Source organism: Polypterus senegalus, chromosome 3 (assembly GCF_016835505.1).
Source record: "Polypterus senegalus isolate Bchr_013 chromosome 3, ASM1683550v1, whole genome shotgun sequence".
Taxonomy (NCBI): domain Eukaryota; kingdom Metazoa; phylum Chordata; class Cladistia; order Polypteriformes; family Polypteridae; genus Polypterus; species Polypterus senegalus.
This window is the reverse complement of record NC_053156.1, coordinates 10,065,063-10,084,341: the sequence shown is the minus strand read 5'-3', so window position 1 is coordinate 10,084,341 and position 19,279 is coordinate 10,065,063. Positions and strand designations below refer to the sequence as shown.

The following is a 19,279-nucleotide window of genomic DNA, read 5'->3' as shown; positions in this document are numbered from 1 at the left end:
AATAATAACAATACAATAATAAGAAGTAGAAAAATAATAATAATAATAATGAGAAGAAAAAAAATAATAATTATAACAATAATAATAAGAAGAAAAATAATAACAATACAATAATAAGAAGAAGTAGAAAAATAATAAGAATAATAATGAGAAGAAAAATAATAATTAGAATTATAGTAAGGGGAAGAAAAGAATAAGAACAAGAAGGCCGAAGAGGACATGACCAAACTGTGCAACCACCGGTGAAAAGTCATCGCCATGGCTACGCTGTGCAAGAGCATGGAGGCGTCCGGCCTGGTGCTGGACGTGCCACCGGCCCCTCTGGGGGGCGTCAAGGAGAAGGAGCTCCTGAGCAGGCCCGGCCCCGGCACCTCATCGCGGCGACCCCTCCGTAGCCACTCAAGTCGGAGAAGGCCAGCTGCCCTCCGTGCCCACCACTCCGGGGAGTTTGCCAGCGAGACTGAAGGCCCCAGGGGTCGCCTTGGAAGAAAAATAATAATTAGAATAATAGTAAGAAGAAGAAAAGAAGAAGAAAAAGATGAAAGGCACTATATAATAGAAAGATAGATAGATGTGATAGGCACTAAATAACAATTATATACATAGATTGATGTGAGTGGCACTATACTGTATAATAGATAGAGAGATAGACATGAAAGGCACTATATAGACAGGAAATTCAATATGTATAATAGACAGACAGACAGATAGGTGTGAAGGACACATTATGAATGAGAGATAAGGGTGGTCCAGATCTAATTATGCAACAATTAATGCAGTGCAGGAAAACAATACAATTTCGGGTGACTGGCGCTGCCAGTGCGGTCAAACATTTTATTGATTTGGGAGGTCGTGTTCTGTTCCTATGCACTGCAAGCGGTCCTGCATTGAACGTTGTTATAGAGTAATGAAAATTGCATAATTCGATCTGGACTACTCTATATAAGAGATAAAGACATATGTGAAAGGCACTATATAATACATATATGCATAGATCGCTGAGTGGCATAGGCACTACATAACAGATAGATAGATAGATAGATAGATATGAAAGGCACTATATAATAGATAGGTAGATATGAAAGGCACTATATGATAGATAGAGAGATAGATAGATAGATAGATAGAGTGAAAGGCGCTATAAATGACAGACAGGTGTAAAAGGCGCTATATAAAAGCTAGCTCGATGCTTGAACGTGTGTATATAGCGCCTTTCACCGGGTCTTCTCAGCACAGTTCAAACAGCACGCGGATTCGAATTGGTCCTTGAGGTGCAGAAGCCCCCCGTTGTTGTCCCTGCGCCACTCCCGTCGCTCTTGGCCCCCGTTGGCCCCTCCCGCCTCAGGTATTCGACGCCCCCCGCCCCCCAGCCTTTCTCTCTCTCTCTCGCCTGCCTAATTTAGCGCTCGCAGCGAACGCCCTCCCCGCCCCCTCCTTAGCCAGCCTCTCCTTGCGCGGGGCATGCTGGGATCGGAATTCCCAGGGCTGTCCCTGGTCGAGTGCGCATGCTCGCAGGGAAACTCCATGATTTTTGTTGGCACCGGATCCCGAGGAGAAGCTGCTCGCTGAAGCCGAGATCGGAGCCGCTCGGAGCCGCCGAATCGCAGCCAGGACGGGCGGTGCATGGGCGCAGCCGGGCCGGGCGGACACGTAGCCGACGGGGACCCCGGGTGGAGCGCACCTTCCGCCGGGAGTCGCCGCGATGCGCCGGAGCGGTAAGACCCTCTTTATTGCTCTTTGTTTTTTTTTTTTCTCCCCTTTCGCCAGAGAGGGACGGGAAGGCAGCGGGCGGGCGGATGGCAGCTGTGCTGGTCGGCGGGCCGCTGGGGTGCATGTGGGCGGGGAGCGTGTGGTCAGTGGGGGCCGGGGGGCAGCCGGCGGCGAGCGAGATGGGTGGTCATTGTGGCCTGCGGGGGCAGCGGAGACGGACGATGCGAAGAAGCAGTTGACCGGTGCCATCTGGCCGCTGCTGCCGTACAGACAGTGAAGTCGGATCGACCGCCGTTGAGCTGCCAGGCGAGTTGACCTTCGACCTTTCTGCTCCTCACAACATGTCAGTGCAGGCAACTGTGCCCGTCCAACCGCCTACCGCCTCCCAGAGTGGGCAGGTGGTGGGTGCCCGGCTGTCTTAATGGTGTGCCGCCTTGTGGCATTTCAGGTTGTGATGCAGTGAGGCACCGGACACGCATCTGCTGAGCGCTCGCTGGACGTCGGGGCCGAGCCATGCAAGCCAATCAGGCCACTGAGTGGACGCTGCAGCTCCACGTTTTGTAAAAATGAGAAGGTACCCGTGCCCGGCTAGCCCACCGCACCCACCACAGCCACTCTGTGCCCCCCCTTTGACCGCTTGATCTTCTCCCACCAGGAAAGTCGTGAGCAGAAAATGACCGGAGGCAATGAGAGTGTCACAGGAGACCCAGATGGCGACCCACCGGTGGTCCAGGTTCCCGTGGGTTGGCAGCGAGTGGCAGACACGGGCGTCGTGGTCTACATCAGGTACTCTTCACCGGACGGACGGGTGGGCTTCTTTACGCTTCCGTGCGCCGGGAGACCCACTGCTATTCTCTCTTCTTCCTTGCAGCCCCAGCAGCCGAGTGCTTTGCTCCGTGGAGGAGGTGACCGCGTATCTGCTGACCGATGGCACTTGTAAGTGTGGCCTGGAGTGCCCCCTGCTAGTGCACAAGGTACGTTGGTGGGCCGTCGTCGGTCCTCGCGGGGTCCCGTCCCCTGCTCTGACTTTGCGTCTCTCGTGTAGGTGTTCAACTTCGACCCCGAGGCGGTGGTGAGGCTGCGTAGCTCCGAGGACGTCAAGGCCGAAGAGGACATGACCAAACTGTGCAACCACCGGCGAAAAGTCATCGCCATGGCTACGCTGTGCAAGAGCATGGAGGCGTCCGGCCCGGTGCTGGACGTGCCACCGGCGGCCCCTCTGGGGGGCGTCAAGGAGAAGGAGCTCCTGAGCAGGCCCGGCCTCGGCGCCTCATCGCGGAGTCTGAAGGTCTGCTGCCCGGGCGGCAACCCCTCTGTAGCCGCTCAAGTCGGAGAAGGCCAGCTGCCCTCCGTGCCCACCACTCCGGGGAGTTTGCCAGCGAGACTGAAGGCCCCAGGGGTTGCCTTGGATGTTTTACCTCAACGATGCCAGCCCGACTCCTGTCCCCCCGGGGGCCTGTCCATCAAGTGGCCCAAGACCTGGCTGGAGTCCATCCTGCAGCCGGTGGCAGCCGCCCCCCTCGGGCAGCACCACTCGTTCCCGGCCAGCAGCCTTCTGTCGGCCGCCGCCAAGGCTCAGTCGGCGGGCCAGAAGGGGGGCACTTCGGCCGTCACAAGCACTTTACACAACGGAGGGGCCGGCCAGCCCCCGGGCAGCTGCACCCCGCACGAATCTCCTGAACGGCAGGCCAGGATGCCACGCAAGCATTGCCCGCCCCTGCTGCTGGACGTGGCCGACGAGCTGCCCAACTACCTGCTGGCCTCGGGGATGGAGCCCACGGAAGGTGCCCTGCCCCGGCAGAACGAGCCTCCGGATGCGGTCCAGAGCCGGACTCCCGTGCCCCCCACGGCACAACCGCTGTCCACCTTACTTCAGCTCCTTGGCACACAGACGACGGCGGCGGGCAGCGTGGCCACCTCAGCCCCCTCGCTTGTGTCCGCCGCCAGCTTTTCCACTTCTCCACCAGCCTTTCCAGCCATCAATCTGCACATTGGCTCTTCTTTGGCCACCATGCCAGATGCCACCCCCTGTCCCAGCCTTGCAGTCGATGGCACCGCTCTGCAGGATCTCAGTGGCCAGCTGCTGGCCGTGCTGGGGCAGCTGCCCTCCTCCTTATCCACACCTGTGCAGACCTCAGGGAATCTCAAGCCAACGGCGGGCCCCACTGCCAGCCTGTCGGGCGGCAGCACCGTAACAGGTAGGGTGACCGCTGCGACCGGCAGTCCGCCCGGGTGACCCGATGCTGATTTTTTTTTTTATTCCTTCACCTTTCACAGGCACTTCGAGCTGCTGCCTTCTTTCACCATCATCGGGGGGGCTTCTGTGCCCGCTGCCCCTGGCAGACGCCTTCCCGCTGGTGAGCCAGGAGCCGCTGCTTCAGCTGCTGGCCGGCGCCGGGCTGCCCCCCGTCCTTAGCACTTCCTTCATCGCTGAGCCGCCGGCGCCCCCAGTCAACCTGCTGCCGTCCCTGCTGGCCAGTCAGGCGGATGTCCCCGTCGGGCTCTGGGGTCTTCCCAACGTGGTGCTGCCCTCCACCGAGCCCTCAGACAAGCAGCCTGCCCAAGCCCTGCTGACCGCCTCCCTCTTGCCCCTCGGAGGGCTCAACTTGGACTTCCTGCAGGCGCCGCCGGACAAGGCCGCCCCCGACGACGGGACCCTTCAGAGCCTGCAGTCCCTGCTGTTCCCCGCCCTGCTGCCCCCGCTGGTGGCAACAGCTGATGCGCAGGTAAGTGCCAGCCCGAGGGTCGGCTGTCGGGCGCCCAGTTTGCACGAGTAAACATTCCTCTTGTCGCCCCAAGCAGGTTGGCTTCACCGGCTCCGAGGCGGATGCCCTGCTTCCAGCCAGCACGCCAGCATCCACCAAGCCAGGCACCCTGACCTCGCACTTGCTGCCCTCGCTCCTGGGCGGCAGCCTCCTGGGTAATCCGTCGTCACTGGGCAGCATGGTGCCATCAGTGGACCGGGGGGCAGGCCGTGCTGACCATTCTGCTCTTCCTGCAGGTGACCTTGTGACCCTAAGTGGCGGCAGCCTCCCACCTCTGTCCCTTTTACCAGCTGTGCCACTGCTCCCAGTGGGTGGGGCCGAGACCGTGGGCACCCCAGAGGAGGACCAGCAGCCCGCTGTGCCACCCCCCAAGTCCCTGGACTCCTACGGTGGCCTGATGGATGCCATGTACGGCTCCCTGTTGCAGACGGCCGACAAGAGAGGTCTGGACGTGGTCGGCCTGGCAGAGCCCCCCCTCGCCGCCCCCAGTGCCTTAGCCCCGCCTTTCCAGGGGGACGCTGCTGGCCAAAGCGGACCGCCATCTCACAGCCCCCGGAGGGCCTGCAGCGTCCGCAACCAGGACCTGACGAGGATTGGCATCGAGGTTGCCCATTCCCCGGCCCGCGGCACGCCCAAGCTAACAGATGGCAGCGGGACGCCACCTCGCTTTGATGCGGCCACACGGGCGGCCACCCCAGAGGAAGCCAAGCTGGGCCGCCTCGGCCAGGAAGAGGGGGTCACTGGAGTGGATGGCATGGGCGGCATGCAGCCCCAGGAGGAGGGCGCCTTCCTGCAGCAGTCACCGGAGATGAAGGTGAGGGTGCCCGTCGCAGCCCAGCGTCGCCGGTGTGGGCGCCGCCTACCTCCATGACACCAAACGTGTTCTTTTCTCACATACAGGTCGACGTCATCCAGCCAGAGACCCCAAAGAGGGGCCGGAAGAGGAAGCAGAGGCTTGGCTGTGACCCCAGACTCCTGTAAGTGAGGTGCCCACCCTTGTGCCCACTTACTGCAAGCGCTGTGATGGTCCGCACCAGGAAGGCACCACTGACCACCATCTCTTTTGTCCGTTTGTCTTCAGGCAGCACAAGCTGAGCAGCCGCAGCCGGGGGCCCCTCAACGACAGCTGGCCTGAGCAGGACCCCCACAATCCCGTGAGTCTTAGGCCTGGGAGGGAGGCGGGCAGCGTGCCGGGTGGGTACAAGCGCTGACCCTGCCCCTTTGATCCCGCAGGAGCTGCCCATCAAGAGCCGCCGCAGGAAGCTGCTCAGATGACCTTTGGCTTTGCCACTCAGGTTGCCCGCCATGCCAGGGAAACTCCCGACGCCTTAGGAGCCTTCTGGACGCCTCCCATTATGCAATTTTACAAGTGGACTTTGCGCGGGGCAGCGTGCCCGCCGTTTGCTCTTTTGTGTATAATATTTGTAGAGGATTTTTAATATGGTTTTGTATAAAAAAAAAAAAAAAAAAAAGACCCCAACGGATCCACTAAATTGTCACGCGTAGCTTTTCTATGGCCGAGACGTTCTAATTTAACATTAAAAGTGCAAAAAAAGCTCTCTCATCTCGGGCACAAGGCGCTTTATTGAAGGGGATGCTACAGGACATGGCTGGGGCAGGCCTGGCACTGCTGCTGCTGCCCACACATGGGCTGGCTGGCCGCTGCCTTTGGCGCTAGGGGCTTAGCTTCTTCATCCGGGTATCCAGGCTGGCAAAGTTGTCCTCCACGGCCACCAGGTTCTCCTTCATTGTGTGCTGGACCTGCAGAAACGGAATGGAAGGCATCAGAAGAGGGGGTGCTGGACCCCTGTGGGAGGGTGTGGGGTCACCTGCCTTACATACCTGTGCCAACAGGGCTGCGTTGTCCTTCAGAGAATTCTTGATCATCTGCTGGGTTGTGTCCAGGTGGGCCAGCAACTGCCCGAACTGCATGGCTGTTGAGAAAAGCAAAGCGCGCGTCAAGTGAAGGGCAGCAGCAGGGCATCCGGCACCCTACACTGGCATTCAAGGGAGGGCTTGGTGAACAGAACAGAACAGAACAGAGAACCTGCTGCTCAGACTCCCCTCCACATTACCTGCTGCCCCGATGGACTTCATTTCCCAGCTGCCCCGAGGGTATTGGGCCCGTCGGGGCTGCTGGGAACTTTGAGAGAGCCAGCTATGCAGACAACGGTGCCCCTTCTCTCGGTCCACCGGCCAAACCTTTACGGCCCCTTGAGCTGACCACACCAGTCTGGGAGTGGATGGGTAAACCCTACATTCCCTGGTGGGGGTCTTTGACTTGTGGGACGGTGGGCTCAGCTTCTCGCAAAGTTTCCGTTTGATGGCCTCTTTTAGTGACTTCAGCGAGGGCTCTGCAGTGACGGCTAACTTTTGTGGCCCAGAAAACTGTCACCGTGACTTTAGTGGCCAGCTGCTGTGGTCCGGGACCCCCTATGCTTCCATTGCACATTTCAGGCCACGTTTCCTCCCCAGTGACGATCCTGAGAGGCTCCCAATTTCTCGCAACACACTTTCTGATTCGGGGAACCCATCGGCAAGTGACCTCTGACATCATCATACGAGTATGGGGTGACTGTGGAAACGGTGCCAGCGGCACATTAACCCAAACGCAACCCACCTTCTGGAATCAGGGCCTCCACGGGGCGCCCCACCTTCACTCAACTCGAGACCCTCACCCCCCGTTCTGTGCCCAGATAGCATGAAGGGGCATCAACACCCAACTCGACCTTCAGCCTCCCATGGATTTCTGTAATGACTTGGAGTCCTCGATGTGAAACGGGCTCAAAGCGGGCGTGTGCCACACTAGTCACGTCCTGCTCTCTCTCTCTCTCTCACAGACCCTTGCCACTCGGGGAGGTCGGTTACTGGTCAGCCGTCATGCGCCCCACCTAAACAATACGCGTGTCAGGTGATCGTCACCGAGGTGTTTGTCCCCAGTGATGAAAATGACGAGAGTCTCATGGGCCACAAGAGGAGGCTGTGGTGGACCCGGGCCCGATTCGCTGTCAGGTTCAACACGCTGGGACTTCAAGACTTTACAACGGCAGGGGGTCCAGGTGAGGTGACAAGGACTGTCAACACTGGCAGACCCTTTGCTTGTACACCAATGGAGAGTTTGGAAACGTCACTTGAACTGCTGCAGGTTTTACTTCCAAGGAAAAGTGACGCGTGTGGCACTGCAGGACCCAAGTGCTGTGACACGCCTGGTGACGTCTGCTCACACGCCACAGGGTCCGCTGACCTCTGTGTCCCCGTGGACGTCACTAAGCCCCGCACTAACGTAGTTTGTGGTCCTGATCATCAAGGTCGGGCACCGACGTCCTACCCTCATCTATCGACATCTGCCCAAACCATGCCCATGGGCGCTGGGGACCCTCACACGGAGGAGATAAGGTAAATCTGCAGTGGGCACCAGGTGGACCGCTCCTACTGTCACACGGTAGCACATTATTTGTTGATTCAACACATTTGGCTCGTCGTTTAAGGATAAACAAACGTGACACTAAGGTGGGCAATCCAAAGAACATCACGGACTGACGAACCCCATAAAACAGGAATGTCATCTAGAAGTTACGGGGAGGACCCAAGCGCACCTCCAAAGTGGCAATGCAGACACAAATGTGCGCCCACCCCTAAGTCCCACATCCTCGACCCCGGGACACCAGTCCAGTCCTGTCCTGTCCCGTCAGGAGGAACGGGCCAAAGGCCTGGCACAATGCGCAGAGGAACTGGCGGGCAAACACTAACTTGGCGTGCGTATAAAATCTCACTTGGTGATTGAAGATGGCAGTCAAGTTACTCTGATGGCAATGGGGCAGAGGCACTGAGGACCCCTGAACTGTTTGGTAACGTCACGTGTGTGAAGTTGGGGGGTTTGGAGGGCTATGGAGACCAGCGTACTCGCCAAGGCACCTTCAGTGTGACGCTGCCCCCTAGTGGCACGGGAGCAAAGACCAGGCTGAGAAAGCAGCCGTACAGTAGGGGACCCCCCTTACCGCATGTCATCTTTCACGACACGTGCTCGGCGGCTGGAGACCGTCACACCAGTCTGAAGAGCACCAGGCGCCCCCCCACTCCAGCCAACAGCGGTGCCCACCTACCTTGTTCGTGAAGCTCCTTCAGGGCCACGAGCCGCTGCACCACCTGTGGCAGGGTCACGGCCATCGAGTCCCACTTCTGGACGACATCAAACAGCTGCGAGATCTGCATCAAGACGACAAGAAGTGCTGAGTGGACAATCTGCAGCGAGCCCAGAGCGTCCGAGCCCACCCAGGTACCCACCTTGCTCTGGGTCTCCGTGTCCTCTAGCGCCGCCTTGTGTTTGGCGATCTCGTTCATCTTGCCAAGGACGCACTGCAGGGGAGAAGACCTGGTTAGGTGGGCAGCTGTACCTTAGTTGGCACACCTGAAGCTCGAGCCTACCTGGAGTCGGGCCTCCACCTGGTCCAGTGCCACACAGTCCAAGGCGCCCACTTTGGCCTGCAGGACCTCGATGGTGTCCTAGGAAAGGACGAGAGACCCTTTAAGAAGCTGTGCCCCGTAGTGACGAGCAGTCAAACGCAGCACCACTCACCATAATGTTGGATCCCTGAAGTCCGGCGGTCAGAGGGCTCTGAAAAACAAGAGGAGGCTCAGGGGGTGCCACTTGGCATCAAGGCCACCTGGGGCACCACTTCTCAAAGGCCACACCTACCATTCTCTCCGGTCCGGAGCCCATCGCGGCTTCCAGCTCTGCCAGTCTCTTCTCCAGCTCGGCAACCTGCAAGGAAGAACAAGTGGCATCGTCAGCACAGGAGAGCTTCAGCAGCGGGCACGGCAGGCACAGCGAGCGAGCGAGCGAGCGGCCCTCACCTTGGCCACCTCGGAGAACTTCTCCTGTCCTGGCCGGCTGTGCAGCTCGTAGACCACCGCACCGTCAGGACTTCGGCTGGGGGGCTTCGACTCGGCCTGCTTGGCTTTCTGGCTCTTGGCGGACTGCAGCTGACTGAGAAGACGCCTGCGGGACAAAACCAAGCGTCACCAGGGGCAGCCCGTTGGCGCCACAGTGGGTACGGGGGGTGACACTCACTTGGCCAGTGCCCCATCTGGGTCACTCAGGTTGATGGCGGCGTCCGGGCCCAGCACCGTCTCCAGGTGGGAGGACACCAGCTGCTGTTTGAGGAGACCTGCCTGCTTGGCCAGAGCCACCGGGGTCAGCTTCTCCTCCGACGAGGACTCCTTGGTGAGCACCTGGAAGAGAGGCGGGCACTCAGTGGGCCATGCGGCACCTCGGCGGGACCCCGATGTAGGGGGGCACACATACGTTACCTGGATCTGCTCCACCTCCTCGGTGAGCTCCTGGATTTCGGCGAGCAGCCGCTGGTACTTCTGCTGAGGGCTCTCCTTCACGCTGGAGCCTTCTGGGAGCTGAAAGAGTGGAAGGGGAGGAGCCAGTCAATGGCACGGGCTGGGGGTCCTACTTACCAGCCCACCAGCAACCGATACGTACAATTTCAAAGTCGCCAGCCTCGTAGCCGATCCGCCGGGCTTTGCTGATGCGATCAGAGAAATCTGCAGAGGAACAGAAGAATGTGTGAGAGCGACCCACCAATGAGGCGGGTGGTCCGTCCCCGAGCAGCGGCCACTTACCGAGCCCCCTGGTGCTGACCCGCTTGTCCTTGAACCTGTCATAGGCGGCGTTGGGGTTGACCACGATGCGCTCCACGCTCTCGCTGCACAGCTCCTCCTGGAAGCAGACAGAGGCTGGTGAGTCTCGGGCACCGGCCTGGGCGCCATCTTAACAGACACTGGTTAGGCACAAAGATGGGATGATGGGAAAAATGGCGCGGCGGCTTCTGGTGGGAGACACAGACTCTGGAGTGAGAAACGAATGGCTGGAGCGGGCGCACCCTCACCCTGTGTGCCATGCAAGGCCACTCTGGCAGCCATTAGTGGAAGGCCAGGCATGGCGCCCTCTAGCTTGGGGCATTTCAGTCGCCCGCGTTTGATTATGGGATGTGCAGCTGGGGTCTAGGGGGTTGGAGGGGCCCACGGTGACAACGACTATGGATAAGCAATGAGAAGGTCCCTAAACTGGCACTGCCGGTCTCTCAAGTGGCATTTATGTGTGAGAATTGAAGTCCACCCTACGAAAACATCTTTGAATGGGCAAACAGCTGATCTGCATGCAAACAAGTCGTCTTCCTCTTCCTCGATTCCCACCTCTATATGCGGTCAATGTGCCCGGTCAGCCTCCTCCACGTTGGCCTTCCTCACTTTCTCGTACTCCTTTGCCCACATCTTCATCGTCTCTCCTCATCACAGGTGCAGACCACTTCAGTCTCCTTTCCTGCCCTTTCTCTCCCCATCTTGGTGGTCTCATTTCTTATTCTGCCCCTTTTCTGTCACGTCCATCATCTCCACCTTCTTCATCTCCTGCTGAGCCCCCTTCACTGCTCGTGTCACAGCTCCACACTTCATTGGTGGTCTTAAAGACCTGACCTTTAATCTTCTCCTTAACCCTTTGATCCCACCACACTCCTGATGCCTTCTACCAGTTGTGCCCGCCACACTTCACCCTCTGCCATCTCCTTCTCCATCTTGGTCCCTATCTGATCCTCCATATTTAAACGTCTCCACTCTTCTCAGTGGCTCCCCCTGCAAGTACCTTCTGACATGTGCTGTCATCTTCTTCTTCCTCTCCACTTCTGGTGCCTCACAACTCATCATCCTCAGCACAAAGCAGCACTGGGGGGTCTCGTCTCTTATCCCCTACGTCAACACCTCCATTAGCAGATCAAAGAGGTGAGGACTTGAAGACCATCCCTGGTGCAGACCTCCCGGACCCCCAGGTCTTCACTCACTCGGACATCACAAGCCAAACTAACAAAGCACCAAAGCAGAGCCCACAGATAAAGGTGGTCTTCTTGAACAAATGACAGCCACACTGAGCTGCCCCCCTGGACTCATCCTCATAATCTAAACGAAGAAGGTAAGTGCAGCCCACCGTCTAGCAGACCATTCAAGGGCTCCTTTGGGAGTCTGCGGGTGGGCCGGACTGTCTACCATTATCGATGTGAGGGGTCTCACTGTGCCGAGATCAAACGAGCTGCCGAGGGGTCTGGCAGAGGAATTCAAACAAGATGGCCGACTGACTGGAGGTCAATCATCAATGGGTGGCGGAGACCTCAGGGGACCACAGGACTGGCCAGCCAGCCCAAGGGTGGACACCTCGATGCTAAAAGACATCTGCAAGAACATCACAGAGGTGACCTGACATGAAGTCATCTGAGCCGACAGCAGGCCTTCAGGACCACCGCTCTCTGAGCAGTCATCGTGTCTGACAGCATCTCGGGAGAAGACCCCTCGGTAGCTGCGTGCAGACTGGACATGTGCTGCCTGAGGACCATTTCAATGACAGCAAACCCACCGAGCAAGGGTCTTAGGAGGAAAATGTGAGGGGCTATGGACTAGCCTGGTCAAAGCCCTGATTGGAATCCCATTTAGATGTTCAAACTGGCAACACATGCAAGAAAACCCACCAACATCCCACAACGGAAGCAACTGTGTCCAGAATGTCACCGAGTCGATGTCACAGGCTGGTGGGCCGCAACAAGAATTCAAACCGGCTACTGGCGTGAACGGCAGCCCAGCAGACGTCACACCTACAGATATCATCGATGAATAAATAAACGATCGAGAAGCCACATATTCCTGATGTTTTGGGGTCTCAACTAGGATGGACCCCCCATTCCCTTATCTGGCCGGGAGGCAGGGACAATGGATGGACAGGGGTGGGCAGCCTCCTAAGACCACCTGCTCCATGGACACGCTGGATGGCAGCACTCCTGGGGCAGTATGGCCAGTCATATGCCTGCCGGGCATGCTGGGAGCTGCAGTCCCATTGGACCGCCACATGGGTGCCACCAGGCAGAGCTGCTCCTACTTTTCATGGCTCCCGCCTGACCCAGGCTTGTGTCCTCCTTGTAATGTCCTGGCTCAAGCGCAAAAGGGACCACCTCACCTCACTCTGGGGGGTCGGAGTCAGGTGAGAGAGGGCAACGTCTGCCTGGAGGATCGAAGGAAGGAGAGAGGGGAGGAATGGAAAAGAGAAGGAAAGAAAAGCAAGAGTGCTGGATAGTGGGAGACCAGTGAAAAGGGATTTAGCTTAATAGAAAGGTCACTTTGAACCCAGGACCGTAGCTGGCACAGTTGTGTCTGTGGTTTAGGGGTCTGTGACGCCCCCTCGTGCCCACCAAGTATGTCACCTTTTCTCGGAAGGCGCTGGTTGCATGAAGGTCGACTGTTTGCCTGGTGATGTTTGTTGAGAAAGTCAACATCTTCCAAGAGGGGGGCACTTACTTTTTCACGTGGCTGCGGATTTCCTGCTCACGGGTCACTCTGACTCAGCGTGTGACATTTTCAAGAGCTCAAAGAAGGTGGTCTTTTTTTAATCAGATTTGACTTCACAAGAGGGGACCCGATTTATTTGCACGGGGGGGAGGGGGTCCAGGAAATTCTATTTATGCCACTGCATATTGTCATTAATCTGTCACATGGGTTGTGCCCACACGTCAGCCTAGCAGATGCCAAGCAGCACAGCTGCGTGACACCACGTGACTTTGTTGGCATATGCTGCTGGTGTTTTAGAGACCGGGCTGACCCGACGTCCCGTGATTCAGCAGGACCCCCAAAGTGCTTGGGTACGGAGCTCGGACCCTGGCCATGTCCAAAACTGATGAAGACAACTTGAGAGTCAGGAATGGCACCTGCCCAAACCCCCCCAATTTACAAATCCCTGAACTGACAGAGACCCCCATTGTCTCCTCTATTCATTCCAAAGTGTCAAACTGAAACTCGTCTGTGACTCGTGTCACTTTACCTGACGTGGCTCGTGTCACTCTGCCTGACGTGGCTCTCACAAAACCACACCAGCCCTGTAGATGGCGTAACATCCTGACTGGCACACCAGGAGGTGCCCAACACTCAGCACTGTTTGGAGTCACACACCACTCAGCCATGCAAGGTGGCATTCTGGTCACCCTGGCACGGAGCAGACAGCCAGCTAAAAAGATGGTGCCGAGCTAACCCAAAGCTGGCACTGCACTGTTAAATGTATGCAACAAAGCGGTTAACTCCTAACCAACACTCCACTACGGTGTCAGCCTGAAAGAATGCCAATGCAGGTGGCACCAGGTCTGGGGAGACACCACCACCAACACTGGCAGTAATTCTAACAAGTGGTCCTTCAGAATGGCACACATGGCAGATGCCCTCCAGAAGTCATTTCACATGACTACAGACAGGTCTCAAATGGAAGTTCTTGAGGAGGAGACCACCGGTCAGCCCACTCGGCTGCTATCAACTCGGCTCAGTTTGAGTTTGCAGTTCCCAAGTAGGGAGTCACGGGCACAAGTGGGTGAAATGAGCCTCCTGTCCGAGGCTGCTGGGTTCAACCACAACAATCCAGAAGAATACTGAAGTAAATCTGCTGCTGCTTCTCCGGGTCAACACTGGCACCAGCAGCCGTGCCACCTGAACTTCAAAACAGCCAACCAAGCTGACGCTGGGCATATTCGGACCTGGCCAGGGCTTGGATTGGAAAGTTGGTGTTGCTGCTGAAAGAGATGTTGGCAATGCCAGCAGGGGGCGATCTGTGGGGACACTGCACTGTGAAAATGGGTGCCATCATTCTGATAAGGTCCCGACTCTGTACGGTCATAAAAGACCCCTGGGCATGTTTTGAAGATGTAGGGTGTTCCCCGATGTCCTGACTAAATTGCCCATCATAGCCTGGTCATTCCCTGTCCCTATTCCAGCCTCTGCCAACCCTTCACCACCTAATAGCTCATGTGTGGCAAGTGTACTGGCTTAAGAATGGCTGCCATCGCATCACCCAGGTGGAGGCTGCCCACTGATGGTCACACTGTCAGTGTAAAGCGCCACATAAACTGAACTGTCTGTCATTGACAGCGGGTGCTGGGCATGGCTCGACAGGAGGGTTGGCATCTCTCAGCTGGTGGAGCTGGAAGTAAGAGTGGCCTTCAGGACCAGAAAAGACGGCAGAGACACGAGAATGCCACACCATTTTGGTGCTCAAGCTGGCACATGATGTGAAAAAGTATGTGCCCCCTTCCTGATCTCCTCTGGTGTGGATTATCTGCCAGGATGAACGGCTGCAGATCTTAATTTTAGATAATGGGGAGAAGAGAAGACACAGAGCACTGCTTAATAGCCATCTGCCCGCTACCCAAACCCGCTTACCATGAGCAGGGCCGAGGAGAAGGCAGCGCCAACTTGCTGTTATTTCGGTAGAACTGAGTGGACAGGACTGGGGAGCTCGATGGCCTGTCCTTGTTGTGATTGTCACCAGGATCAGCGAGGAGGTCCACACTGAATCTTTAGTGGCACGTTGACCTTCAGGCTGGCAACCAGCTGGTCATAATTTGGTGCCAAATCAACTCCCAACAGCACCCTTAAACATCTTCCACAAGATTCCCCTCTGCCCCTCTAGCAGGTCTGACTTGTGGCCTGCCTTCATCGTGGCATTGGTTACCTTTGTGGATCGAAATCCATCATCACTTCCATAAAACGCTTCACTGGTCCCAGTTTTAGATGTTGGTTGGCCAAGCAGTTTGTCTGCCGGCTCACAGTTCTCGGTCATGTAGTGAGACACTTTAGCACGGCTGTGCCAATCTCAAGTGGGGCGTCAGCACTTGGCACATCTGGGTGGCATTCCTAGTAAAGGCGCCACATGTGCTCCACATGCTGCTGTCACACTTGAGTCACAAAAACGGGTGGGCGACTGTGACAAAGCGCTTTGTGATCGCGGCTTTCTGCGACCGGCCGGCCAGAATGCACGACGGCTGCCCAAAGCGTTCAGGAGGCAAAATCTTTGTTGTCTGGCGCAACTTGAATTTAGATGACCCTCGCCATGACGGTGACGTTGTCACCGTTGTAAGAGGCGGCTCAGCCCGGCCGGGACGCCCCGAGAATGGAAGAGTGGGGGACGGCAGCATTTTTAGGGCGCTGCCTCCCCTCCAAGATGCTAGATGGCTGCTCCCCTAGAGTGTAGAGGTGCCCAGGATTCCCACAGGGCATCCTGGGAATTGGGGTTTAGTATCTCGGCCCTGTTGGGTGGCACCAGGGGAGTCATGCTTCCCTTATAGCCCGGAAGTACTAGGAAGTCACGAATTTGAATTCTCCGCCTGACCGGTCAAGGACTATTTAAAGGACCGCTGAAGACGCCCCACCCAGAAGGCGAACCACAGTCGGGTGGAGGTGGGCAAAGCTTACTGGGAGGTATGGAGGAGAAGAGAACAGAGAGACAGAGAGAGAGAGAAGAACGCTGTGCTTTGTGTTAGTCCTTGCCTGTTTATTGTGGCTGTGGCACTTGGTGGGCACCGTCAATCAAGAAAAGAAAATCCATCACTTCTTGGTGCTTTCACCCAGTGTCCCGAGTGTTGGGTTTAACGAGGTGGGGGCAACAGTGACCCCCTAGCGTCCACATCATGAAGTTTCTAGAAGAACACCGGCCCGCAATCAAAGGTTTGGGGTGGCCAATGAGGAGGGGGGCAACTGAGCCATTTTGGAAGGCACCACAGTAAGCTGGCCTGCCCCGAGGTCACCATGACGACTCATACAGGACACCACCGAGGACCTCGGGGAGAACATCCACCTCCAGTCGCAGCTCAGCGGTCAGGACGCCACTTGTAAGAAAGAAAGGGAGGGGAAAAATGGGAGATGCTGTCCATGAGGAGCGTCGGAGCCAAGCAGCACCAGGATGATCTCCAAGGGTTTTGTCAAAAGGAAGACCCTTTGGCGCACACAGACGTCCCACAAGGCCTGGTAAGAACATCAGGATGGCAGGTGTGGATGTTCTGAAGACACAAGTAGAATATTCTTGTGTGAGACCCCTGAAAGTGGAGTGGCTTTGGCTTACGAAGCAGGAAGACCAACTGGGTGGCACAGTTCCGGGGTACTGACTTGGACCCAACAGAAGGTGACGCTTTACAAACCTACCAAGGTGTCTGGATGACAGTACAGAAGAGTGCGGTGGGGGCAATGTGGACGACAGGAAGCGTTTAGCTGTGATTGCCAACCCCATGGGTGGTGGGCTAGGGGCGGGTTTAGTTGGATAACGATGTCACCTGAATACACAAAGTTGAGATTTAAAAGTGGCATCGGGTGTCCACTCGGGCTCCCCCTCTCTGAAACCGCGCAACACTCAAAAAGCGAGGAGGTCAGGAAGGGGGCAAAGACTTTTTCCCAGCCCTGCACCTTCTCTCCGTTGATGTGGCGCTCTGCCCTGCCCTGCCTTGCCTTGGTATGATGCCTTTTGAGAACTCAAGGGTCACAGCAGGGGTGTCCCCTGACATGTTAGGTTTTGCTGGCCAGGATTTCCAAACTGGACGACCTGCCAGCTATGGTGCCACACCGATGGGGGGTCACCAGTGTGGCCGACTGGAGACTTTGGTCAGGTCTGCTGCCACATGTGGTGACTCACACCGACCAAAATGGCTGGCACACTCACACCGACACAAATGGCTGGCACACACACACACGCTCACACTCGTGTTCAGTTTGTTGTTGCAAGGTGTGCCATATAAAGACTTGACAGAACACCAGTCACCCTTATAATGACACACGTGAATGGTGCCACACAAATACTGGTGGCTCTGATGCACATGGTGGCCACGATGGCACAGTCCGGCAGCTGAGAGGAAGGCCTGCTCTCTGAAGACGGAGCGGCTTTTACTGACTGGCACCAGATTTGAGCCCCTCCGGGGGTCTGTGTGTGGTATGCCAGGCAGAGTGGGCAGCACCATCTTGGTGCCCTCCACCACACGCACACCTTCTTTCCATCACTCCACATGCTGCTGGACCAGTTATGCCATCAGGTGCTTCAGGTGTTCTAGCATTAGATACCCTCTCCCAGGTGACCCACCTTCCGACTTGCCCACATAGAGACCTTCCCTGATGCCCCCCACTTAACGGCTTTATCCTTGCGTGTGCCTTCGATACCAAGCAGACTCAATGCCATACTGAAGGATCTACCAGACAAACCCCACATCCCACTTCATGGGGGGCTTAAAGGATGGACTGGGGGGCACATGATCCCACCCCATTTACACCCGTTACAGGTATGTGCCAGTCTCAAGTAGAATGCATCAAAGGGTGACGGCCACCCCTTTGGTACACCCCGAAAGAAAATGCCAGCTGGCAATGCGAGTTCAAGAAAGGAAAAGAGAGGACTGTCAAGGGAAGGAGAGGATGCCAGCCTGCCAGCAAGCCAGCCAGAGTGCAGGTGAGATGGGCAAGGTGAGCGCACAGCACGCACATCAACACAAAGCGGGCAGGCGGGCGAGCAAATGAAGCACATCTTACCAGCTCCTGACGTTTCACAGCAGAGAGCGAGAGCGAGAGGGGAAAGAGAGAAAGACAGGAGTTAGCATCCAGTTATCGCACACACACAAACATACAGCGCGCCCGCGAGACGGGCACAAGCAGCGGTCCACCTGCCAGCCTCCATCGAGGTCCAAGGAAACGTCACAGCTCCTCTTCCTGTGACTGCCATGGCACCAAGTGGCACACTCTAGTGTGGCTGCACCAGGAGCAGCGGCCAGCACTCTCACCAACCTTGGGCGCTATGCCACTTCATCGTGAGGATGCAAATTCAGTGCCAACCAAGGCTGTGTGCACCCTGTGGAAGGCCATCAAGCCTCGTTTTCAAGCGGCTCACTCATCGGTCAGTTGCCCGTCACTATGTCGGCCACACACCAAGGGCAGCGTGGAGCGCCACCTGTGGGTCTCACCTGTCTAAGCCTCATTCACTGGGAGCTCTGCAGCAACACCCTTCTGGTCCCCGTGCCCTCGGCAGTACGTTACTCACCGACTCAAACTGGGCCTGGTCATCCTCGGGAAGATCGTTCGTCTCGTAGACGTCGGGTTCATTCATGGCCTGCAAAGAGACAGACGCGTCAAGGGCTGTGAGCGAAGACGTCGGGCAAGCAGCGTACAGGCGGCACAATCACTGGCATCTCTCACTTCATTCGCTATGTGCCTGATGCCCTGGGGTTCAGTCCACAGCTGCCAGGCTCTGTCGTGCCATCACCCTCACCCTCTTTCCACACAGTGCGCCAGTCCTCACGGGGCGCTACAGCAGCCTTGCCCTGGCACTGCGGAATGCCCTCCTTCCCTTTTTCGTTGGCACCCCCGCCCGTCGCGCTCTCTCCCCGGTGACGATTGTTTTGCAGGGCCGTGCCCGGTCCGGTGCCTGCTGCTCTCTTCCTCCTCTTCCCCACCCTTGTCGCTCACCGGAGCGACGCGACTCTCCTCTCCCCTCCCCATTTCTCCTCCTCTCCCATCCTCCTCCTCACCCTCGGTACTCACAATGCCCGGCAAGTTGGCGTATTTGGGATCCGCCATATCGTGACGACGCTCTCAGCCTCACAGCTTAAGGCTGCCGGAACGACACAAGAATCCCAAGTCCCGGCGAGCGAGCGAGCGAGCGAGCGGATGGAACAATACGAGAAATCCCAAGACGGAGCCGCTGAAGTCGCGCGAGAGCTGCTCGCCGGTGACGTCACGGGCGAAGGGGCATTCTGGGAGTCGAAGTGTTTCGCGCAGGATGTTTGTTTGTCTCATTCAGAGACGGTGCAGGTCAGGTTGTGCAGGGGAACGGCAGTGCCAGCTGGACTGGCACAAGGGCCATCGATGTAGCAGAGTCACTGAATGTCCGACAGACAGGGGAGCGCGAGACTGCGAGGATGAGCCTCGTGAAGGGACAGGCGACGCGCTCCATTCCGCAGTCGGGGACAGAA

The 19,279-nt window shown here is 57.1% G+C and overlaps 2 protein-coding genes across 7 annotated transcripts; one reads left to right on the top strand and one right to left on the bottom strand.

Annotated features, from left to right (window-relative positions):
• The first annotated feature begins 1,483 nt into the window (after positions 1–1,483).
• mbd6 (methyl-CpG binding domain protein 6) lies at positions 1,484–6,039 on the top strand. 3 transcript variants are annotated; one of them, XM_039746532.1, is made up of 11 exons: positions 1,607–1,715; positions 2,159–2,284; positions 2,366–2,496; positions 2,582–2,684; positions 2,756–3,908; positions 3,988–4,436; positions 4,510–4,630; positions 4,712–5,289; positions 5,376–5,452; positions 5,557–5,629; positions 5,709–6,039. In XM_039746532.1, the coding sequence occupies exons 3-11, from the start codon at positions 2,384–2,386 to the stop codon at positions 5,748–5,750; spliced, it is 2,709 nt and encodes a 902-aa protein (XP_039602466.1). In that variant the 5' UTR covers positions 1,607–1,715; positions 2,159–2,284; positions 2,366–2,383; the 3' UTR covers positions 5,751–6,039. The 3 variants fall into 3 exon arrangements, with proteins under 3 accessions (XP_039602465.1, XP_039602464.1, XP_039602466.1); XM_039746531.1 differs by lacking the exon at positions 2,159–2,284 and having other exon boundaries at positions 1,484–1,715; positions 4,513–4,630; XM_039746530.1 differs by lacking the exon at positions 2,159–2,284 and having other exon boundaries at positions 1,484–1,715.
• A 2-nt stretch (positions 6,040–6,041) lies between these two features.
• Positions 6,042–19,008, bottom strand: dctn2 (dynactin 2 (p50)). 4 transcript variants are annotated; one of them, XM_039746533.1, is made up of 15 exons: positions 18,849–19,008; positions 18,349–18,417; positions 17,844–17,849; positions 10,107–10,203; positions 9,967–10,028; positions 9,786–9,884; positions 9,547–9,707; positions 9,330–9,474; positions 9,172–9,237; positions 9,052–9,090; positions 8,901–8,978; positions 8,760–8,831; positions 8,579–8,681; positions 6,318–6,409; positions 6,042–6,236 (listed from the first exon to the last, which is right to left on the bottom strand). In XM_039746533.1, the coding sequence occupies exons 1-15, from the start codon at positions 18,882–18,884 to the stop codon at positions 6,150–6,152; spliced, it is 1,212 nt and encodes a 403-aa protein (XP_039602467.1). In that variant the 5' UTR covers positions 18,885–19,008; the 3' UTR covers positions 6,042–6,149. The 4 variants fall into 4 exon arrangements, with proteins under 4 accessions (XP_039602467.1, XP_039602469.1, XP_039602468.1 ...); XM_039746535.1 differs by lacking the exon at positions 18,849–19,008 and adding an exon at positions 18,504–18,624; XM_039746534.1 differs by lacking the exon at positions 17,844–17,849.
• Positions 19,009–19,279: the final 271 nt, after the last annotated feature.

Bases quoted from the DNA above. Each gene is read 5' to 3' on its own strand.
- mbd6 (XM_039746530.1), top strand. From the start codon at position 1,506: ATGCTCGCAGGGAAACTCCATGATTTTTGTTGGCACCGGATCCCGAGG. The intron at 2,685-2,755 runs GTACGTTGGTGG...TCTCTCGTGTAG, and splicing joins GCCCCCTGCTAGTGCACAAG to GTGTTCAACTTCGACCCCGA. The intron at 3,909-3,987 runs GTAGGGTGACCG...CACCTTTCACAG, and splicing joins GGGCGGCAGCACCGTAACAG to GCACTTCGAGCTGCTGCCTT.
- dctn2 (XM_039746533.1), bottom strand. From the start codon at position 18,884: ATGGCGGATCCCAAATACGCCAACTTGCCGGGCATT. The intron at 9,885-9,966 runs GTACGTATCGGT...CCACTCTTTCAG, and splicing joins AGGCTGGCGACTTTGAAATT to CTCCCAGAAGGCTCCAGCGT. The intron at 9,091-9,171 runs GTAGGTGTGGCC...CTTGTTTTTCAG, and splicing joins GCTCCGGACCGGAGAGAATG to AGCCCTCTGACCGCCGGACT.